The sequence below is a fragment of the Martes martes genome (genome assembly GCF_963455335.1).
Source record: "Martes martes genome assembly, chromosome: 10".
Taxonomy (NCBI): Eukaryota; Metazoa; Chordata; class Mammalia; order Carnivora; family Mustelidae; genus Martes; species Martes martes.
The window spans coordinates 62,502,193-62,519,011 of NC_137898.1; the positions used below are offsets into that span (position 1 = coordinate 62,502,193).

Below are 16,819 nucleotides of genomic sequence, written 5' to 3' on the forward strand. Positions count from 1 at the left end.
GCCGGAGCTCTCAAGGTGTGACCCACTGCTTCTTGCCACTGCCCAGGCTTCCTGGAGAAGAACCGGGACACCCTGCATGGAGACATCATCCAACTGGTCCACTCCTCCAGAAACAAGTTCATCAAGCAGATCTTCCAGGCTGACGTCGCCATGGTAATGTTGGGGCAGGGTCTCTATCGGGCAGGAAGGGCCCCCAGAAGCCAGGCCGGTGCCTAGGCCCACCCTTGTCCAACAGCTCCGGCTGGGCTCCTCTGACCCCAGAGTGAGGGCAGCGCTCTGCTGTGGATCCAGAATGGGGCCCTGGGGCCTCCACGGTCCTCCCGTCTGGTCTTCCTGCTGCACCAGAGAAGGGTGCCAGGAGAAGTCACAGAGCACAGCCTGATCGGGACATGGTTTACCATGGAGGTCCCCCCAGCTGGACCTCCAGCAGCTCATAGGGAGCCTAGGAGAAGGGGGCACACCTGGCCTTGAGGACGTGCATGGATGTGGGTGTTCAGAGACCCAAACGCAGCAGACATGGGCGCCCCAGCCCTGGGCCCCATACGGGGCTGCAGAATTTCCCACCCTGAGCATTTCCTTTGTCCCTAGAGTGGTAGTCTGGCAAACTTGTCTCCTGCGTGATTGTATGCCTCTTCATTATATACTTTCCTCCTGTCCCAGGGCTTCCTGAAGGGCGCTCAGAGGGACTCGCAGGGAGGGCAGAGCCACTGTCCCCTCGGTGCCTGTCTGGGTGCCTGCACGTCCCCAAATCCCTGGGAGCCCAGACCTCTGCCCCGAGAGTTGTCCTGTCTCCCTGACTTTGCTGTCTGTTTTCTGACCCACCACGTTCTCCTTGCCCCCAACCCCATCTGGCCCTGCACTGTGGTTCCTGTTGTAGTTTCTCTGTGGTTATTCATCCGGCACTCTTCGCCAGTCGGCAGCTTCCGTGAAGGTAAAAGACCCCTGTCTGGGGCCGGCGGATGGCAGGCCATGCCTCAGTGGCCCCTGGGGCTAGGCTGTGGCTTCCGCCCCCGTGGCTCTGAGGCTTGGGGAAAGGGCCGGCTTTTTCTTTTCTTTTTTCTTTTTTTGGAGTGTGTTTTTTTGTGGAGTGGTTTGTGGAGTGGTTTTGTGTGGTTTTTTGTTTCTTGAGTTGTGTGAACTGTGAGCCTCTCCATTTCTTAAAGGAGGAAACTGAGTCCTAGAAAAAGAGGCAAGACTTGCCCAGCATGCCCCATGAGCCAGGGGCCAAGCCAGGACTCTACTCCAGGTCTCCCATGTCCTCTGGCATTGGGCTCTTCCCCACTCTTTCCTCTTCTCCTCCAGTCCCCAGCCCACCCCCACCTCAGGCTCAGCTGTTCTTCCTGGTCTTAGGCAGCCCCAGAAGATCATGGAAGCTCGTCTTCTCCTACTGCCCCCTCTCCTCTCTTTCAAAGCACCTGGAGACATCTGGGAACCTCTCCATGTACTTTCCTATTCTGAGGCTTCTTTCCCTGGACTCTAGGACTAGAACCTACTTATTGAGGAACCGTGGGGAGGTCCAAGTTGAAGACCCTGGGGTGTTCAGAAACGGCTAATTCTTGAGGGAGTTTTGGAGCACAGAGTTAGAACACAGCAGTGATGGATTTGATCGTGATTGTATCTTCTTTCCTGGGCCAGGCTGTGAGCTAGCCACTTCCATTTCTCATCTCCCTCACTCCTCACAGCAACCCTGCAAGTAGTTAGTATTGTCGCCACATTAGAGACAGGGAAGCTGGGGCCCAGAGAGACCCAAAGTGCGGGCCCAAGGTCACACCGTTCATGACACATGGGACTTTGGTCCAGGTCTGTGTCAGGGAGGTATGGGAACTCATCCAAAGTCCCATACAAGTGAAGCTAAGGGGAAGCTTTGCAAGCCTCTGCTTTGTCTCTGTGCGCGCCACCCGTCCTCAGAAAAGTGGTTTGGGGACTGCTAGAAGCATGCTAGCTCTGTTAGAGGGATGTGGAAATCTGGTGAAGCGTGAAGTATTTAGTCACAGTTTGTTGATGACAGTGCTTTATCTTGGGGTGGAACCCACACCACCTCCTTCCAGTGATCCAAACCCACGTCCTATGCTCCTCTCCAACCCCCAGATTTCCATCCTTTGACTCTAGCGTCTGCCTCCTGAGGTGGCCCTCTGCCCCACCCCAGCCAGTCCTGCTGGAGGGACCAGCCGGGCCATGAACACCGAGGTTCTTCCAGGCCATCCAGCCCCCTGATTGATGTCTAACCCCAGTCACATGTCCCCAGGCCCTGACTCAGGCTTTATGCAGGTGGCTTGTCCTGCCTGTATGACCCCAGCCCCGTGCACGTCCCACTCAGGTGTCTGCCTCTCAGATCCCCTCTGGGGAGTCATTTAACACTGAGCTCTGGACTTTTTACTCTGGCCTTTACCCCATTTCCAAATGTCTGCAGATTCTCCCAGAAACCCATGAATATCAGAAAGGACCACTATTCCCCTCAGTGAAATACAACTGAGTCAGAAACCCCGGGGGCCAGGAGGTGAGAGTAGCTCCCCTTCCCACACTCCTGCTCTCAGACACAGAGGGTAACGGGGTGCCCGTTCCATGCCAGACGTCGGCTTAAATTCTGGGGACAGGGCGGTAGGCAGAACTGAAAACAGCCTCTGTCCTTGTGGAGCTTACCTTCTGGCAGAGTGGAGAAATTGCTAGTAAGCAGATAACTAAATAGAATACATAGTATGTCAGAGAGTGACACGATGGAGAGAAACTGAGGAGGGAAAAATGCCCGAGGTTTGCAATGTCAAATAGGGGCCCCCAGGAAAGGCCTTACAGGAAGCAGATAAGGAGGTGGTGGAGGCAGCAGAGGCTGTGGAGGAGGGACGCTGCAGGGGGGAGGAGCAGCGAATGCAAAGCCTGTGGGCCTGCCTGGAGCCCTGTGGAGAGCATGAGGCAGGGGTGGCTAGAAGCACGGAGAGACCGGAGGTCAGCAGGCTGATCCCGCAGGACCCTGTCAGGCCTCACCAGGACGGTGGTGCTCATGGGAGGGAAGCTGGGAGCAGTCGCAGGGGCTCTGAGTGGGGCGGGTAGAGAGCTCTGGATTTGTGTTTTGACTGCTTTCCCTGGGCTGCTGGGTGGATAGAGGAGCAGAGGGAAGTGTGGAGTGTGGGGGATAGAAGCCAGGAGGTAGAACCAATAAAAATTTTGACGTGTTGGAAATGAAAGAACAGGAGTTGGGGACAGTCCTTAGAGTTTGGCCTGAGCAATTGGAAAGCAGACGTTTCTGGGACCCTGTGGACACTAGGAGCCACTTCCACAGGACGTTGCTGATTGTTAGTTGTGCCAGGGCCTGAGCCACGACTGAAAACAAGGCAGATCTGCCTGTCCTCACCAGGCTCACGGCCCTAGGGAAGACAGACAGACAGAAGTAGTTCCTGAGTGATCACAGAAACCAAAGAAAAGTTTGTGTCGTGTATGTGCCATTCGGGGTGTGTGTGTGCGTGCGGGCGTGCTGCGTGTGGGAGTGTGTGTCTGTGTCTGTGCTGTGCGTGTGCTTGGAGTAAGGGCTCCAATGCAGGCTGGGTGAAGCTCACTCCGGCCTGCTCCCCCTCCAAGTCGCAGGTTGTCCGGTGCTGCAGCTGGGTCAGGTTCTGGGACAGTCATGGGGGTCAGAGACCTGACAGTCACCTGACCCCATTGCAGACTCCCCAGCTTCCCTGGCGAGATCCTAGAACCTGTGCCAAATTGCACTCACACAGAGGCCGGGCACGTTTCAGAATAGCAAGTGTTTGCTGTTTCCCAGCAAGCTCCATTTCCGTCTGGGGCATATGGTCTAACTTCTGTCTGTGTCACACGCCGCTGCCCCCACCCCACCATACACTCCACACCTCTACACCTGCGTGCCTGGCTGGCAGGGCTGAGAGATGTCAGATGAAATTAGGTCTCATTTAAAATATAAAATCTTACAATAATAATCAAATTCACTGATAAATTCTCACACAGATGCAGCTGGGAGGGAAATAACAACATCAAAATACTTTGGAATTGAGTCTGATTTCTAGGTCTAGTCTCACAGGGTTGGTCTGAGATGCCCTACTTCCTGTTTGTGGACTAGGCCCTCCCCTAGCACCCCTGCCTCGTCTCACAGCATTCTGAGATGGGGACCCCAACAGGGGAGGGGGTGCTAGCCAGCTCACCCAGATAGCGGCTGGCCAGCTGGCCTCAGAGCCTCTGGGCCTCAGGACCACCCGGCGGGAGGCCAGCTGTGTGCCTTAGGAGGTTTATCTGAGCCTGCTGCTGATCGGCTAATCCCACAGGGAAGGGACAGGGCACGGAGAGCACCACCGTCGACCCCAGCACACAAACGGGTTCCCAGGCTGCTGTTTACTGAGATGTACTCTGTGTTCACCCTCATCACAGCCCTCGTCACTGCCCTTGTCACAGCTACTGAGGTGGCACTGTTCCCACGTAGGAAACAGGCTCAGGGCTGTTCAGCGAGCTGTGTGAGATCACTCCGTTAGGAGGCAGTGGGGCCGGGGTCTGAATGTCGGTCTGTCTGACCCATCTCTAGAGAGGACCTCAGTGTCCTGAGGTGACCAAGTTCGGCTACTCATTTATTCCCAGCAAGGCGGAATGGAGACTGAGAGGGGCTGGGCCTTGCCCAGAGTCCTCCAGCAACTCTGGGAGTGGGGGGACCCACTCCCCTTGTAGCGCTCCTCCAGACCCAGGTCCCAGGGGGTGCTCTGGAGTGCCTCTGGGGCCCAGAGCCAGCCCAGACAGCCTGTCACAGGAGAACCCCAAGTGCCCTGCTACCCAGCTTCTCCAGGGGTGGCCCTCCCTCAGGCCTGAAGCTTGCTGACCTCCCCTGCCGCTTCCCTTCCTGGAGGGCTGGGGGCACAGGTCAGCCACTCCCATCCCTGTGGTCCGTCCCTCCAGGGCGCCGAGACCAGGAAGCGCTCGCCCACACTCAGCAGCCAGTTCAAGCGGTCTCTGGAGCTGCTGATGCGCACGCTGGGCGCCTGCCAGCCCTTCTTTGTGCGCTGCATCAAGCCCAATGAATTCAAGAAGCCCATGGTAAGTGGCCTTGGTCCCTGGTCCAGCCAGCCGGGGCGCAGCCTGGGGCAGGGAGGGCGCCTGGCCAAGCGGCAGGGTGAGGGCTGGGCTGAGACTTTGTCCTCTTTGGGGAATGGCAGGGCACCTGAGGGGCTTATAGAACCAGTTTAGACTTACTGGAGGTAGCAGGTCTCCCAGAAAGAGCCTTGACTGCAGCGGGCTCCACGCAGGTTCAAATCCTGACTCTACCGCTTTTAGCTGGGCTTAGCTCCTGGGGGCCGTTCATGCAATATGCATCCAGACTGCCTGGCATAGGAGTCAGCTGTGGTTCTTGCTGTGGCCCTGACTTTGAAAGCCTCCTCTCCTTCCATCCTGCCAACCACCACCTCCTCCTTGAAGCCTTCCCAGATTCCTCTGACTTGTTGGGGATGCCCTCATTTTTTTGACTCTGCTGAATAACATTGATTGGCCCTTTTCTATGTGCCCGACATGGGCCTGAGTCTCTCCACAGCCCCATTCCACCTTCCTAACAGCCTGGGAAGGATGGACAGACCATTGCAATTCCACATTTGAGATGTGTGACCGCAGACCCGGAGACTGAGGAGCTTGAGGCCAGAAGCTGGGAGCCCATGCCACCCTTCATTTGAGCCCTTTCTTTCCATAGCTCTGGGAGGTGTTGTTTACCACTATGCTCTTCCCAGAGGCCCAGGGGGGAAGCTGGGGCCTGAGGGGTCTGGGGAGGGACGGAAGGAGGGAGGCCAGGGCTGGGCCAGAGAAAGTGCCTGGAGGGAGAGGAAACAGGTGGCGGAAGCCAGCCAGCTGCGTGCTGGTCCTGCCTCCAGCCTGAAAACATTGCCCAGAGTGGACATCCATGGGGCTCAGGACTGGGTCTGCTGGGGCATGAGGGTAACACAGCATTCTCGCTCCCCTTCTAGGGCAGGAAGTCTGGGGGAAGGAGGCCAGGGGCCTGCCAAGCTAGCTGGGCAACCTCTCTCCTGATCTCAGATGCTTCCAGAACCTACCCTGGGCCCAGACCTCAGCATCTATAGCCTGAGCCTTAGCAGCAGGACCTTCTCATTGGTCTCCAGCCCCCTCTTGACTGCAGTGAGAGCCAGTGGGTCTCAAATGCAGCTCCGACCTGGTCATTCCCTGCTGCCCCCAGCCTGGCCCCTGAGCCCTCTCCAGTCCCTCTACAACCTGCTGACTCTGTGCCCATGGGGACAATTGTCTCTTCCTTAAGGCATCTTATTGCCAGCAGCCAGAAGTTGTCGGAAGAGCTGCTGTGGGGTTGAATAAGCACCCAATGCCTGCACAACCATGACCTTGTCATGCATTAGCCTCCACAGTCCCCATAAAGTCCCCAATGCTCCCTGTGCTTCAGTCTTCCACACCTTTGCCTGTGTTCCCCCTGCCGCCTCTAGTGCCCTTTCTCCTGACAGGTTAGAGCCCAGGCCACCTCCTCCAAGGAGCCCCCTCAAGGTAGCCCAAAGGGAGTTAGGCTGTTTCTCTTCTGTGCCCCCAAAGATGCAGTTTGTCCCACAGGAGGGTTTCATTTTGTGCTGCTAAGTAAGCTCGAACGGCAGCCCAGGGTTCAGTCTGCCTTGCTCCTCATCTGCCGGGTGGCTGGGAAAAGGCCGAGCGGGGCTGAGTGCCCCCAGGAGCCACCAGCGCTGATGCCCGTGGCTCTGCGCCCGGCAGCTGTTCGACCGGCTCCTGTGCGTGCGCCAACTGCGGTACTCGGGGATGATGGAGACCATCCGGATCCGCCGGGCGGGCTACCCCATCCGCTACAGCTTCGTGGAGTTTGTGGAGCGCTACCGTGTGCTCCTGCCTGGGGTGAAGCCGGCCTACAAGCAGGTACAGGGCTGGCGACAGAGATGGCAGGAGGGAGGGGCCCAGCTCTGGGCTGGGCAAGGGCCCTGGTTTTTTCATGGGCCCGGCATGCTGGGCTCGACATTAGCTCAGCCACCTCGGCTGTGGATGGGGATGTCAGGGACGGGCCAGTAGAGGTCTTTCCAAGGACTTGGGTCACCGTGCTCAGCTGGCGTGGCCTTCACGCACGTGGGGTCGTGAGCAACACCAGCGCTGCCCAGTGGGCCCTGGATGTTAGCCTTGGAGAAGACTTTGCCATCATCTGGCCCAGCTAAGGAGAAAACTGATGGTCAGAGAAGGCAGGACCTGGCCAGGCACATATAGCATGTCAGGGGATGCACAGCTGGAGCCAGAGTCCTGCCCCTTGACCTTGGGAGGGACACTCGGTGGCCTATCTCACTGGTGGGGCTGTCCCTTCCCTTATGTACCCCCTAGGATGACCTTCGGGGGACATGCCAGCGCATGGCTGAGGCTGTGCTGGGCACCCACGATGACTGGCAGATTGGCAAAACCAAGATCTTCCTGAAGGTGAGCGTAGCCTCTGTTCTGTTGGCCTCGTGGGTGTGTGAGTTCCCGTCGCAGTGAGAATGGGGTCCTGGGGCCTCTGCAAAGAAGCTTGAGCATCAGGTCGGTCAGTGCTGGGCCTTTGTGATTTTCCTGCCCCGTGGTCTGTGATGGGGGGATGGGGGGTTAGGTCTCCTCTGTGGGAGACGGGAAATTGGTTTTAAAAGCATCTATGATCTGGGGGTGGGTCAGAGGTGGTTCACCAAGGAGGCCTGGATTCAATGAGAACCCTGTGGTTGGTTGTCTGCCCTGGGATTTTGGGCCACTTGTTGGTCCTTTCTGAGCCTCATGTTCCCATCTGTAAAATGGAATGTGTTTGGGGGCAGGGGGCTCTTGAGTGTATCTTAAGGCCCCCTCCTGTGATTTCCGGCCAGGCAGGGCTCATCCTGGCTGTGCTAGGCCACATGCGGCCCACTCCCTCTGTCCTCTACAGGGGCCTATTCACACCATCCCTGAGCAGCACCTGGAGCTCAATGGGGCAGGACTTCAGGATGAGGCAGTTGGGGAGGGGGCAGGGCTGGGAGCTGGGCCATGTGGTGTCTTGGCCTTGGAGTAGAGCTTGCTGGGAATTGGCGGGGCCCTGGCAGCTGTAGCAGGGACAGTATGAGCTCCCAGCCTGCTTGCTTCTCCATTTCCATTTCCGCTGTCCTGGGCGACAGGCAGGGCTCCTTCCTCCTGTGGGTGGGCAGGGCCTTGGCAGCTGGGGATAGCTGCAGGAGGGAAGGGAAGAGCCAAACCAGAGCTGGGGGGAATCTGGGCTCCTCTAATTCTTCCCTGGCTCAGGGGCCATGGGCCAGTCCCTTCATCCCCCCGGGCCTTCATGTCCTTGTCAGAAAAACATGTCCACTGTGCCCTGCCTGCTCAGATCGCTGGAGCCTTTTCAAAGAGCATTCTTTGTTGTGCCAGGCCTGGCTGGGGGAAGAGGGGGCGCTTTTGTTTAGTCCTCACAGTGGCCCTGGGACGTAAGAATGTCACACCCTTTTCAGAGGCCCAGAGGGGAGAAGCCCATGGCCCAGGCAGTGCCCTGACCTGGAGTGGAGAGCAGCGCTTCTAGCCTGTGTGGCGAAGGGAGGAAAGGGGCAGCAGGATGGTGTCTGGTGCCAGAGAGCTCTGAGGACCATCCTTGTCCCCACTCTCACCTCCCAGGGCTCTCCAGAAATGTGCTGTCATTTCGAGAGCCCAGACACATACTTCTCATTCATTCATTCACTCATTCGGACAGTCTCGGCCCAGCTGCCTCTCCGCTAGGCCCTGTCCACAGTGATGTGTCTGGGATTATTGGACAAATGTGACTCCATCTCCCCAGGGCAGGGCCCCTGTCCCCACCCCAGCACTTTGCATGGTGTTGGCAGCTGGAGACCTTCCATTCATCTGTCTTGACCACATGATGTGGTTTTGTCTAACTGGGGTGAGGAGGAGAGGTTTAGAGAAGTCAGCAGGGCCTGGGTTGTGCAGGGAGGTACCAGGGGGGACACCAGGCTTGACCCCGGGAACCAGGGGTGTCACTTTAAGGTCACCATCAGCTTTATGTTTTGGGGGGTTTCGTCCCTAAAGGAGGGCCGGAGCAGGAGTGACAGAGACGGATAGAGAAATGGCAGGGCCCAGGTCAGCGAGCCATGTGACAGAGACGTTGAGGAAAGTGGGGCTTTGGCAGAGATGGCCATAGGGATGAAGCCAGTGTGTGAGTGGTGGGCTCTCGGACCCTGCCTAGTCAGATTAGCTCCTCCTGGGCCATTTGTCCCACCCTGGCCTCTGGGAAATGGCCCCCAGCCGGGTCTGTCCCCATGGCCATGGGAGGCTACCCATGGGGCCAGAGCAGAGCAGGGAGCTCTTGGCCTGGCCTCCACGGGAAGGGAGGGAGGGAGGGCCTGCATGGGGCAGCCGCAGCCGGGGGCTGAGCTGGGGGCCCTGCCAGGAGGGTGGGGGTGCAGCTCAGTAGCTCTGCCCTCCAGGACCACCACGACATGCTACTGGAGGTGGAACGGGACAAGGCCATCACCGACAGAGTCATCCTCCTCCAGAAGGTCATCCGGGGGTTCAAAGACAGGTGTGTGTCGGGACCAGCTCCCCCACCTTGGCCCACACGCAGATGTGTGAGTGTGTGCTGGCCTTGCCTCTGTCCCCTGCACAAACGCTGGGAATAAACACATCTTGTGTGCACACACAGGAGCAAGCGCACGTGTGCGTAGTGTGCACACACGATCGTGCAAACACTGACAACCACAGACATGTGACTCACACAGCCCTGCCTGGGCCCCATCTGCCCAGTGACATGGAACACACCCTCCAAACCGGCACACACACGTGGATCCGTGAGGCGCCCGGGTGACACTCCAGTGTCTCGGATGCCTGATGGAATTTCCCAGAGAGGAAATTTGAGGTTTTGTGACTCACAGAGCATATCCTGTGTTCCCTGTAAGGGGCACGTGTATGGCTGGGACAACTCAGAGCTGGGCAGGGCTGACTCTGCAGTGTGAGCTGGGCTCCACAACTCCACAACCTGCCCCTCCCTCCCTCCCTCCCTCTACCGTCTGTCTGTCCATCATCCTTCAGTTCATCTACCCTTCCCTCCATTCTGTCCGTGAGTCCATCTGCCCATCTGTTCATCCCCACCCACAGCTGCTCGCTCGTTCATGCACACCCAGACACCAGCTCCCCAGCTCTGTCCCACGCAGACGTACCCAGCCTTCACTCCTCCACTGTTCACGTCTACATTCAGCAGACACCTGCTATGTGACGTGTGGTCTCTCTGTCCTCCATCACGTCGCAGGGGACTGTCATCCCATACAAGCTGCCTCGCGTGTACAGGCGGTCAGCACTGTGCTCACTCAGAGTCCTGCGGAAGACATGGGCTCTAGTCCCAGACTCCTCAAATCTCACTTGCCTTGCCTATAAAATGGCGAAGTTAGTAATAAGTGACGTTCACAGTGTTCAAAGCTTTTAATCTTTATATTATTTCACTTATTATTCATATGTTTCTTCATTCAGTAAATGCCTTCTGAATGCCCACCTTAGTGAGCATATGTGACAAGGCTGTGAGGCACTCAGGGTGGGTGGTATTGTACCCATTTTACAGATGAGGAAGCAGAGGCAAAGAGAAGTTGTATGCCTTTGCCCAAGGTCATATAGCTGGGAGACACCGCGCTGGGACTCAGCCCTGGTCTCTGACCCCAAACCCCACCAGTCCCCTGGCTGTCTCTGGGCACTATTTCTCAGATCTAAGAGCCTCTGTACCATGATGCTATTTCAGATCTAACTTCCTGAAGCTGAAGAACGCTGCCACACTGATCCAGAGGCACTGGCGGGGCCACAACTGCCGAAGGAACTATGAGCTTGTGAGCCTCCCTGGGGGCTGCTCCTTGTCCCACCAGGCCTTTGAACCCGGCCCTGTTGCCGTAGCAGCAGGTTGTCTCTGTGCCCAAGGCCTCCTTGGCCTCCTGCCACCATCCTTGCTAGCTGTTCCCGCTCCTCCAGCCCAAAGTCCAAGTCGGCTTCTTGTGGCTCTTCCCATCTGGTCAGCAAAGTCTATGGCTTTTCTTCTGGAATGTTTTGATGGGTTGGGAGCACCTGGGCCATTAGAGACCATGGAGGGGGCTGGGAGCTGGAGTCACATGACCTCTTGCAGAGTAACTGGCCTGTGGCCTGGGCGCTGGGCTGGGGAGGCAGACAGGAAGGGGGCCGGCTCCTAGTCTGAGAATGGGGATCCACTGGGGGTGGAGGGCCTCCTTCAAGGGAAGCCAAGGCCTCTCCCTAGAGAACTCTTGTCTGAGAGGAAACAGAGTCCCACTCTGGGGAGCCCTGGTCCTAGAGAAGGCAGAGCTATGTTTGGGACAGTCAGCCTGGAGCCCTGTGCCGGACTGTCCCGTGGGCAGGGCTGGCGGGCTCTGAGCTGCTGGCTCTCCTTGCAGATGCGGCTGGGCTTCCTGCGCCTGCAGGCCCTGCACCGCTCCCGGACGCTGCACCAGCAATACCGCCTGGCGCGCCAACGCATCATCGAGTTCCAGGCCCGCTGCCGCGCCTACCTGGTGCGCAAGGCTTTCCGCCACCGGCTCTGGGCCGTGCTCACTGTGCAGGCCTATGCCCGGGGCCTGATCGCACGCAGGCTGCACCGGCGCCTCCGGGCTGAGGTGAGAGCTCTGAGCCCCAGGTGGGCTGTGGCCTCTACAGAGTGTTGCTGGGCCTCAGGCTGGCAGACCACCCCTGCTTGTCAGCCGAGGCCTATACCTCCAGAGGGGATCCAGGACCCTGACCTGGAGAAGCTACGATCACACCCCTTATTTCCCTCCTCCCAGCCGAGGGCAGGATCTGGGGCCTCAGTCACTCTTGTGAATCTGGGTTGGCTTTGGGAATCAGCAGTGCCCCCAACCTGCTGTGTGACCGGGAGAAATTCTCAGGTCCCTCAGTTTCCCTGTCTGCCAAATCATTCGGCAGGGTCACTCGCCATCCCAGAACCCAGTCAGGGTGGGGTGGGTGGGGGCCGGCAGCAAGTACCATGATGGTGCTCACTTGGCTGGCGGCCTGTTCCCTCAGTACCTGCGGCGCCTGGAGGCTGAGAAGATGCGGCTGGCAGAGGAGGAGAAGCTCCGAAAGGAGATGAGCGCCAAGAGGGCCAAGGAGGAGGCCGAGCGCAAGCATCAGGTGAGCTGAGTGGCCCAGCCCCACGGGTGTCTGCTCACGGGCCCAACAGCGCTGGGGAACCATTCCCTGTGCAGGCAGCCTGCCCTTATCTGCATGGCGGGTGCTGGTCCCAGGTGGAGCCTGAGGACAGGGGGCTGTGGCTGCAGAGTGAGGGGGTCGTGCCCTCACGAACACTTTTTCCAGTGGGAGAGAACATGGGCATAAAAAACCCGAGTCGGGGTGAGAGCACAAAGCCTGGGAGCCCCCCCACCACATGTGGCTGCCGAGTGCTTGGAATGGCATGGGGCTCTAAGTGTAAAACAGACACTAGATTTTGAAGACAGGAAAAAAAGAGGGGAGGATATAAAACCTCCCAGTACTATTTTAAAAATAATAATTACATGTTGACGTAACATTTTGGAAATATTGGGTTAAAGAAAATATATTATTAATAGAGATTTCACCTATTTCTTGTTACTCTTTTAAACAAAGCTGCTACATACATGGCCTGCATTTGATTTCTACTGGACAGGGCTGGTCCAGAGCCTCAACCCAATGGCTGTGGGATTTCTGGGTTGGTGGGGTCCCCTCCAGGTGGGAGGCACCGTCAGGCTTCCTGGAGGAGATGGTTCCCAGCTGAGCCCTGAAGGGCGGCGGCATTGCTCTGGGCTTGTCTGGAGGCTTCTCAGCAGCCGGGTGCTGGGCGTCTGTCTGCACTGGAAGGTGAGGGTGGGATGGGGCGGGGCTGAGGATGGAGAAGCCGGAGGCTCCGTCCTTGCCAGCTGTCTGGAAGTGGGGACCAAGGCCTGGCTGCTTCAGGGGCACTCCTGGGCTCCCCGAGGAGGGCTTACTCCCTGAGGCTGTCCCCCCACCCCATCTCACGTCTGACAGGCGCGCCTGGCACAACTGGCTCGTGAGGACGCAGAGCGGGAGCTGAAGGAGAAGGAGGAGGCTCGGAGGAAGAAGGAGCTCCTGGAGCAGATGGAGAGGGCCCGCCACGAGCCCATCAACCACTCAGACATGGTGGACAAGATGTTTGGCTTTTTGGGGACTTCAGGTGGCCTACCAGGCCAGGAGGGCCAAGCGCCTAGTGGATTTGAGGTACCAAAGCGAGGACAGGGGTGGGGATGGGACACAGTGTGATAGCCCTCCCTCCTTTTGTTCCTCTTTATGTTAAGGTCTACCTGGTCCCCTCTGAGCAGAGGGCAGTAGTGATGACGTGCGACCCCTGCCCCTGCCCAGCTGTTAGCTTGCTGTGTGACCTTCAGCAGTCACTGTCTCTCTCCAGGGCCATTCACAAACTTTCATTCATTCGTATATCGAGGACTCTACCACACGCCAGGCTCTGTTTGGGTCTTGAACAGCATGACCCAGTTCCACCCTTGTGCGGGAGGAGCTGGCCCCACAGGGACAGGTTGGGGGAGGGCTTTGGCCTGAGTCTGTTCCCACGGCAGGAAAGCCCTCTGGCCTCCTCAGGATCTGGAGCATGGGCGCAGGGAGATGGTGGAGGAGGACCTGGACGCAGCCCTTCCCCTGCCTGACGAGGACGAGGAAGACCTCTCCGAGTACAAATTCGCCAAGTTCGCTGCCACCTACTTCCAGGGCACGACCACGCACACCTATACCCGGCGACCGCTCAAGCAGCCGCTGCTGTTCCACGACGATGAGGGCGACCAGCTGGTGAGGTCTGGGGCTGCATGGGTCCCTAGGTGGTAGGTCCCCGGGGGGCAGGACAAGGATGGACTTCACCCTGATGCCCGGGCCATGTGCACACAGTCTCATGGAGCAGCGGAGCTCCTTGGGAGCAACTCAGCTCCAGCACTGGAGCCCTGCAGCCCCCTCCCCAGGCTGCCCCGGCCTACTGGGAAGGCTCAGCCAGGCAGTGTGTTGGTGTGCCCTGATGCGGCTCTGCCCCCAGGCGGCCCTGGCAGTCTGGATCACCATCCTGCGCTTCATGGGGGACCTCCCTGAGCCCAAGTACCACACGGCCATGAGTGATGGCAGTGAGAAGATCCCCGTGATGACCAAGATTTACGAGACCCTGGGCAAGAAGACCTACAAGAGGGAGCTGCAGGCCCTGCAGGGCGAGGGTGAGGTGAGGCCCAGCCCCCAACGGGTCTGTCCGTGTCCTCCCGGGCCCATTGGAATGGCCACCTGGTGTCCCCAGCCTCAGGGGCTCCCCAGAAGGAGCATCCTAAAATTGGCCTCTGCCTCACCCCCCTGACCCTGCCCCTCCTCTGTCTACCTGTGGGAACAATGTGCACACATTTCGTAAACTTCAAAGTGCAGATTGTGGCCGGACGAGATCTGTGCAGTCAGAGGCAGCGGCAAGCTCTGGGCAGATTCCTGCACTTTCCCGAGCCTCCGTTTTCCTGTCCATCACAGGGCTGGTGCAGGAAGTGGGGGATGAGAGGGTGGCAGCGTGGGGTACGCCTCGTAAACATTAGTGTGGAGGCGAGCCCAGCCTCTAGCCGTAGCTCTGGTGTCCTTTGCCCTTGTCATTACTCGGGGCCCAGTCACTTGAGCCTGACCCCATCTGTCCCACAGACGCAGCTACTGGAGGGGCAGAAGAAGAGCAGCATGCGGCACAAGCTGGTGCACCTGACCCTGAAAAAGAAGTCCAAACTGACAGAGGAGGTCAGAGCACACCCTGGAGTGTCTGAGGAGACTCAGGCTGGGGCCCGGCTGAGCTTGGGGACCACAGGGAGCCTCTTCCCAGGGGTGTGGGCTGGACCATGTAGGGAGCCACTGAGCAGATAGGAGTGCATGGAAGGGGGGCAGTGAGCTCAGGCTGGGGCCAGATCCAGGAGGACTTCCCAGAAGAGGGGCCTGGAGAGCTGGAGAGGGCTGGAGTGGCACATGGTGAGAGGGAGGACATTTCCTGCCAGTGCAGGGACCCAGTGCCTTTGATCCAAGGACCTTTCAGACACTACGAACTTTCTGGGGGTAAGAGTGCCCATGGGACGTTAACACTACTAATTTGCTTGAACTCTCATTCAGTCACCTGTCCTCTTCTGAGCGCCATCCTGGCCCTGTGTTCCAGGACTGTGCAGGAGGGGAGGGCAGCAGACAATAACCAAGGCATCTGCAGTAGAGGGGACTGGCTCCCTCATCCCCCTACATCCCCACACATCAGTCCCTCTGTCTAAAATTCCTCCTTCCACTTTTCTGCCCGGGTGTCACCTCCTCCAGGAAGCCTGCCCAGACCCCTCTACAGTAGAGTCACGCTCCTCCTCAGGGCTTCCGTAGTCTGCTTTGCCTCTGCCATTGTCCTCTTCCCCATCTGAGGCTCAAATCCAGTCCTGCAGCCACGTGGCCCCAGATTTGAATGCCAGCTCTGCTGCCAGTATCCGAAGGGCCCGGTTTGGTGGGGAGGGTGGTGGAAATGCCCACCAGTGGGCTCCAGGGAAGATGGCGTGAGAGCATAGCCATGGGTGCTCCATGGAAGTGAGGCCCTCCTCCACCCTTCCTGCCTTCAGGGGCACGCTCCTACCACTCCCCTCTCAGTCTGGGGCTCCAGGCAGGGTGTGGGCTGGCACGGTGGGCTGTGTGGAAGGAGAGGAGAAACGCATCTGTCAGAACCCAGGCCTGGAGCTGTTCACATGGACACCAGGGCCCTAGGGATTGGAGATGGTGACTGGGTGGTTGGACCCATGGTGTATGCTGGTGTCAGAGTTGTGGCCCACCCTGGAGAGATAGGTGTCCCACCAGGAGTCAGAGAACAGGTCCTTGTCCTGGATGAAAGGGCTTTCCTGGGGGAGGTGGAGGGTTCAGGGAACCTGCCGAGGAGCCTGGTCCCTAGCAGGCAGCGCCAGGCCAGTACTGCCCAGCTGTCTGGGCCTCATCGATGTCATGTCAGTTCTGCGCAGGGTCAGGGAGGGGGCAGGGCTGGGGCCTTGATGGTGGTGGGGAGCCCACCATTCCAGCCCCTCTCAGGATCTGCTCTCCAGGGGAGTGGGCAGACTCCTGCATGAGCCAGGGACCCCCCTCACTTTATGCTGCCCGGGGCTGAGCCTTGTCCCCTCCCCCTGTCCAGGTGACTAAGAGGCTGCATGATGGGGAGTCTACAGCGCATGGCAATAGCATGCTGGAGGACAGGCCCACGTCCAACCTGGAGAAGCTGCATTTTGTCATCGGCAACGGCATCCTGCGCCCAGCGCTCCGGTCAGTGCCCACGGAGCTGCTGGCTTGGGAGGCAGCCCGCGCTTCTCAGAATGGGGCCCTGAAGGGCTTCGGGGACCAAGTTGTGGCATTGTCACCTTGGCAATGGATGAGGCCAAGCAGGCCTGGGTTTAGCTCTGCTGCTATCTCCTCACATGACTTTGATCGAGTTATTTCATCTCTGTGAGCCTCAGTTCCTTTACCCATAAAGAGGGAATAACCCAGCACCTACGTCCTAGGTATGTGGGCAGATGGAACTCTGGAGAGTATGACAGGCCCCGCGGGAGGCACAATTGTTCTCATTATCGGATGCATCTCCTGCCATTGGCCCAGTCCTGCCAGCTCCAGCCTATGGGTGGGGTTCCTGCCGCCCATGTGCCTGAGAACCCTGCAAGGGCCTCCTTTGTTCAGGTCCCTAAGGTGGTGGGGAGGAGATAGGGTGATCTAAGCAGCAATAAAGGAATCAACTCAGCTAAGTCAGTGGAGGGAAGACAGCTAGGACTTTGCTGAGGACTCCCTCAGTGTAAGATGGTCAGTTAGGAGAGCAGATCCTGTGAATCTTTGCATACTGGCTGGGAAGACAGCAGGATAGGGCTGT

General features: G+C 58.4%; 1 protein-coding gene across 4 annotated transcripts in view; it reads left to right on the plus strand.

Moving 5' to 3' along the window:
* The window catches only part of MYO7A (myosin VIIA), a gene marked incomplete at its 5' end in the record, with an annotated part of 63,398 nt that overhangs the window by 21,809 nt on the left and 24,770 nt on the right, over positions 1 to 16,819 (plus strand). For all 4 annotated transcript variants that reach the window (XM_080817724.1, XM_080817726.1, XM_080817725.1 and 1 more), the window contains 13 exons: positions 47 to 153; positions 4,891 to 5,028; positions 6,706 to 6,864; positions 7,315 to 7,407; positions 9,396 to 9,490; positions 10,694 to 10,778; positions 11,352 to 11,570; positions 11,974 to 12,081; positions 12,952 to 13,161; positions 13,537 to 13,740; positions 13,979 to 14,155; positions 14,608 to 14,697; positions 16,097 to 16,224. In XM_080817724.1, coding sequence (XP_080673850.1) covers positions 47 to 153; positions 4,891 to 5,028; positions 6,706 to 6,864; positions 7,315 to 7,407; positions 9,396 to 9,490; positions 10,694 to 10,778; positions 11,352 to 11,570; positions 11,974 to 12,081; positions 12,952 to 13,161; positions 13,537 to 13,740; positions 13,979 to 14,155; positions 14,608 to 14,697; positions 16,097 to 16,224 — 1,813 coding nt within the window. The remainder of the gene's footprint in view (positions 1 to 46; positions 154 to 4,890; positions 5,029 to 6,705; positions 6,865 to 7,314; positions 7,408 to 9,395; positions 9,491 to 10,693; positions 10,779 to 11,351; positions 11,571 to 11,973; positions 12,082 to 12,951; positions 13,162 to 13,536; positions 13,741 to 13,978; positions 14,156 to 14,607; positions 14,698 to 16,096; positions 16,225 to 16,819) is intronic.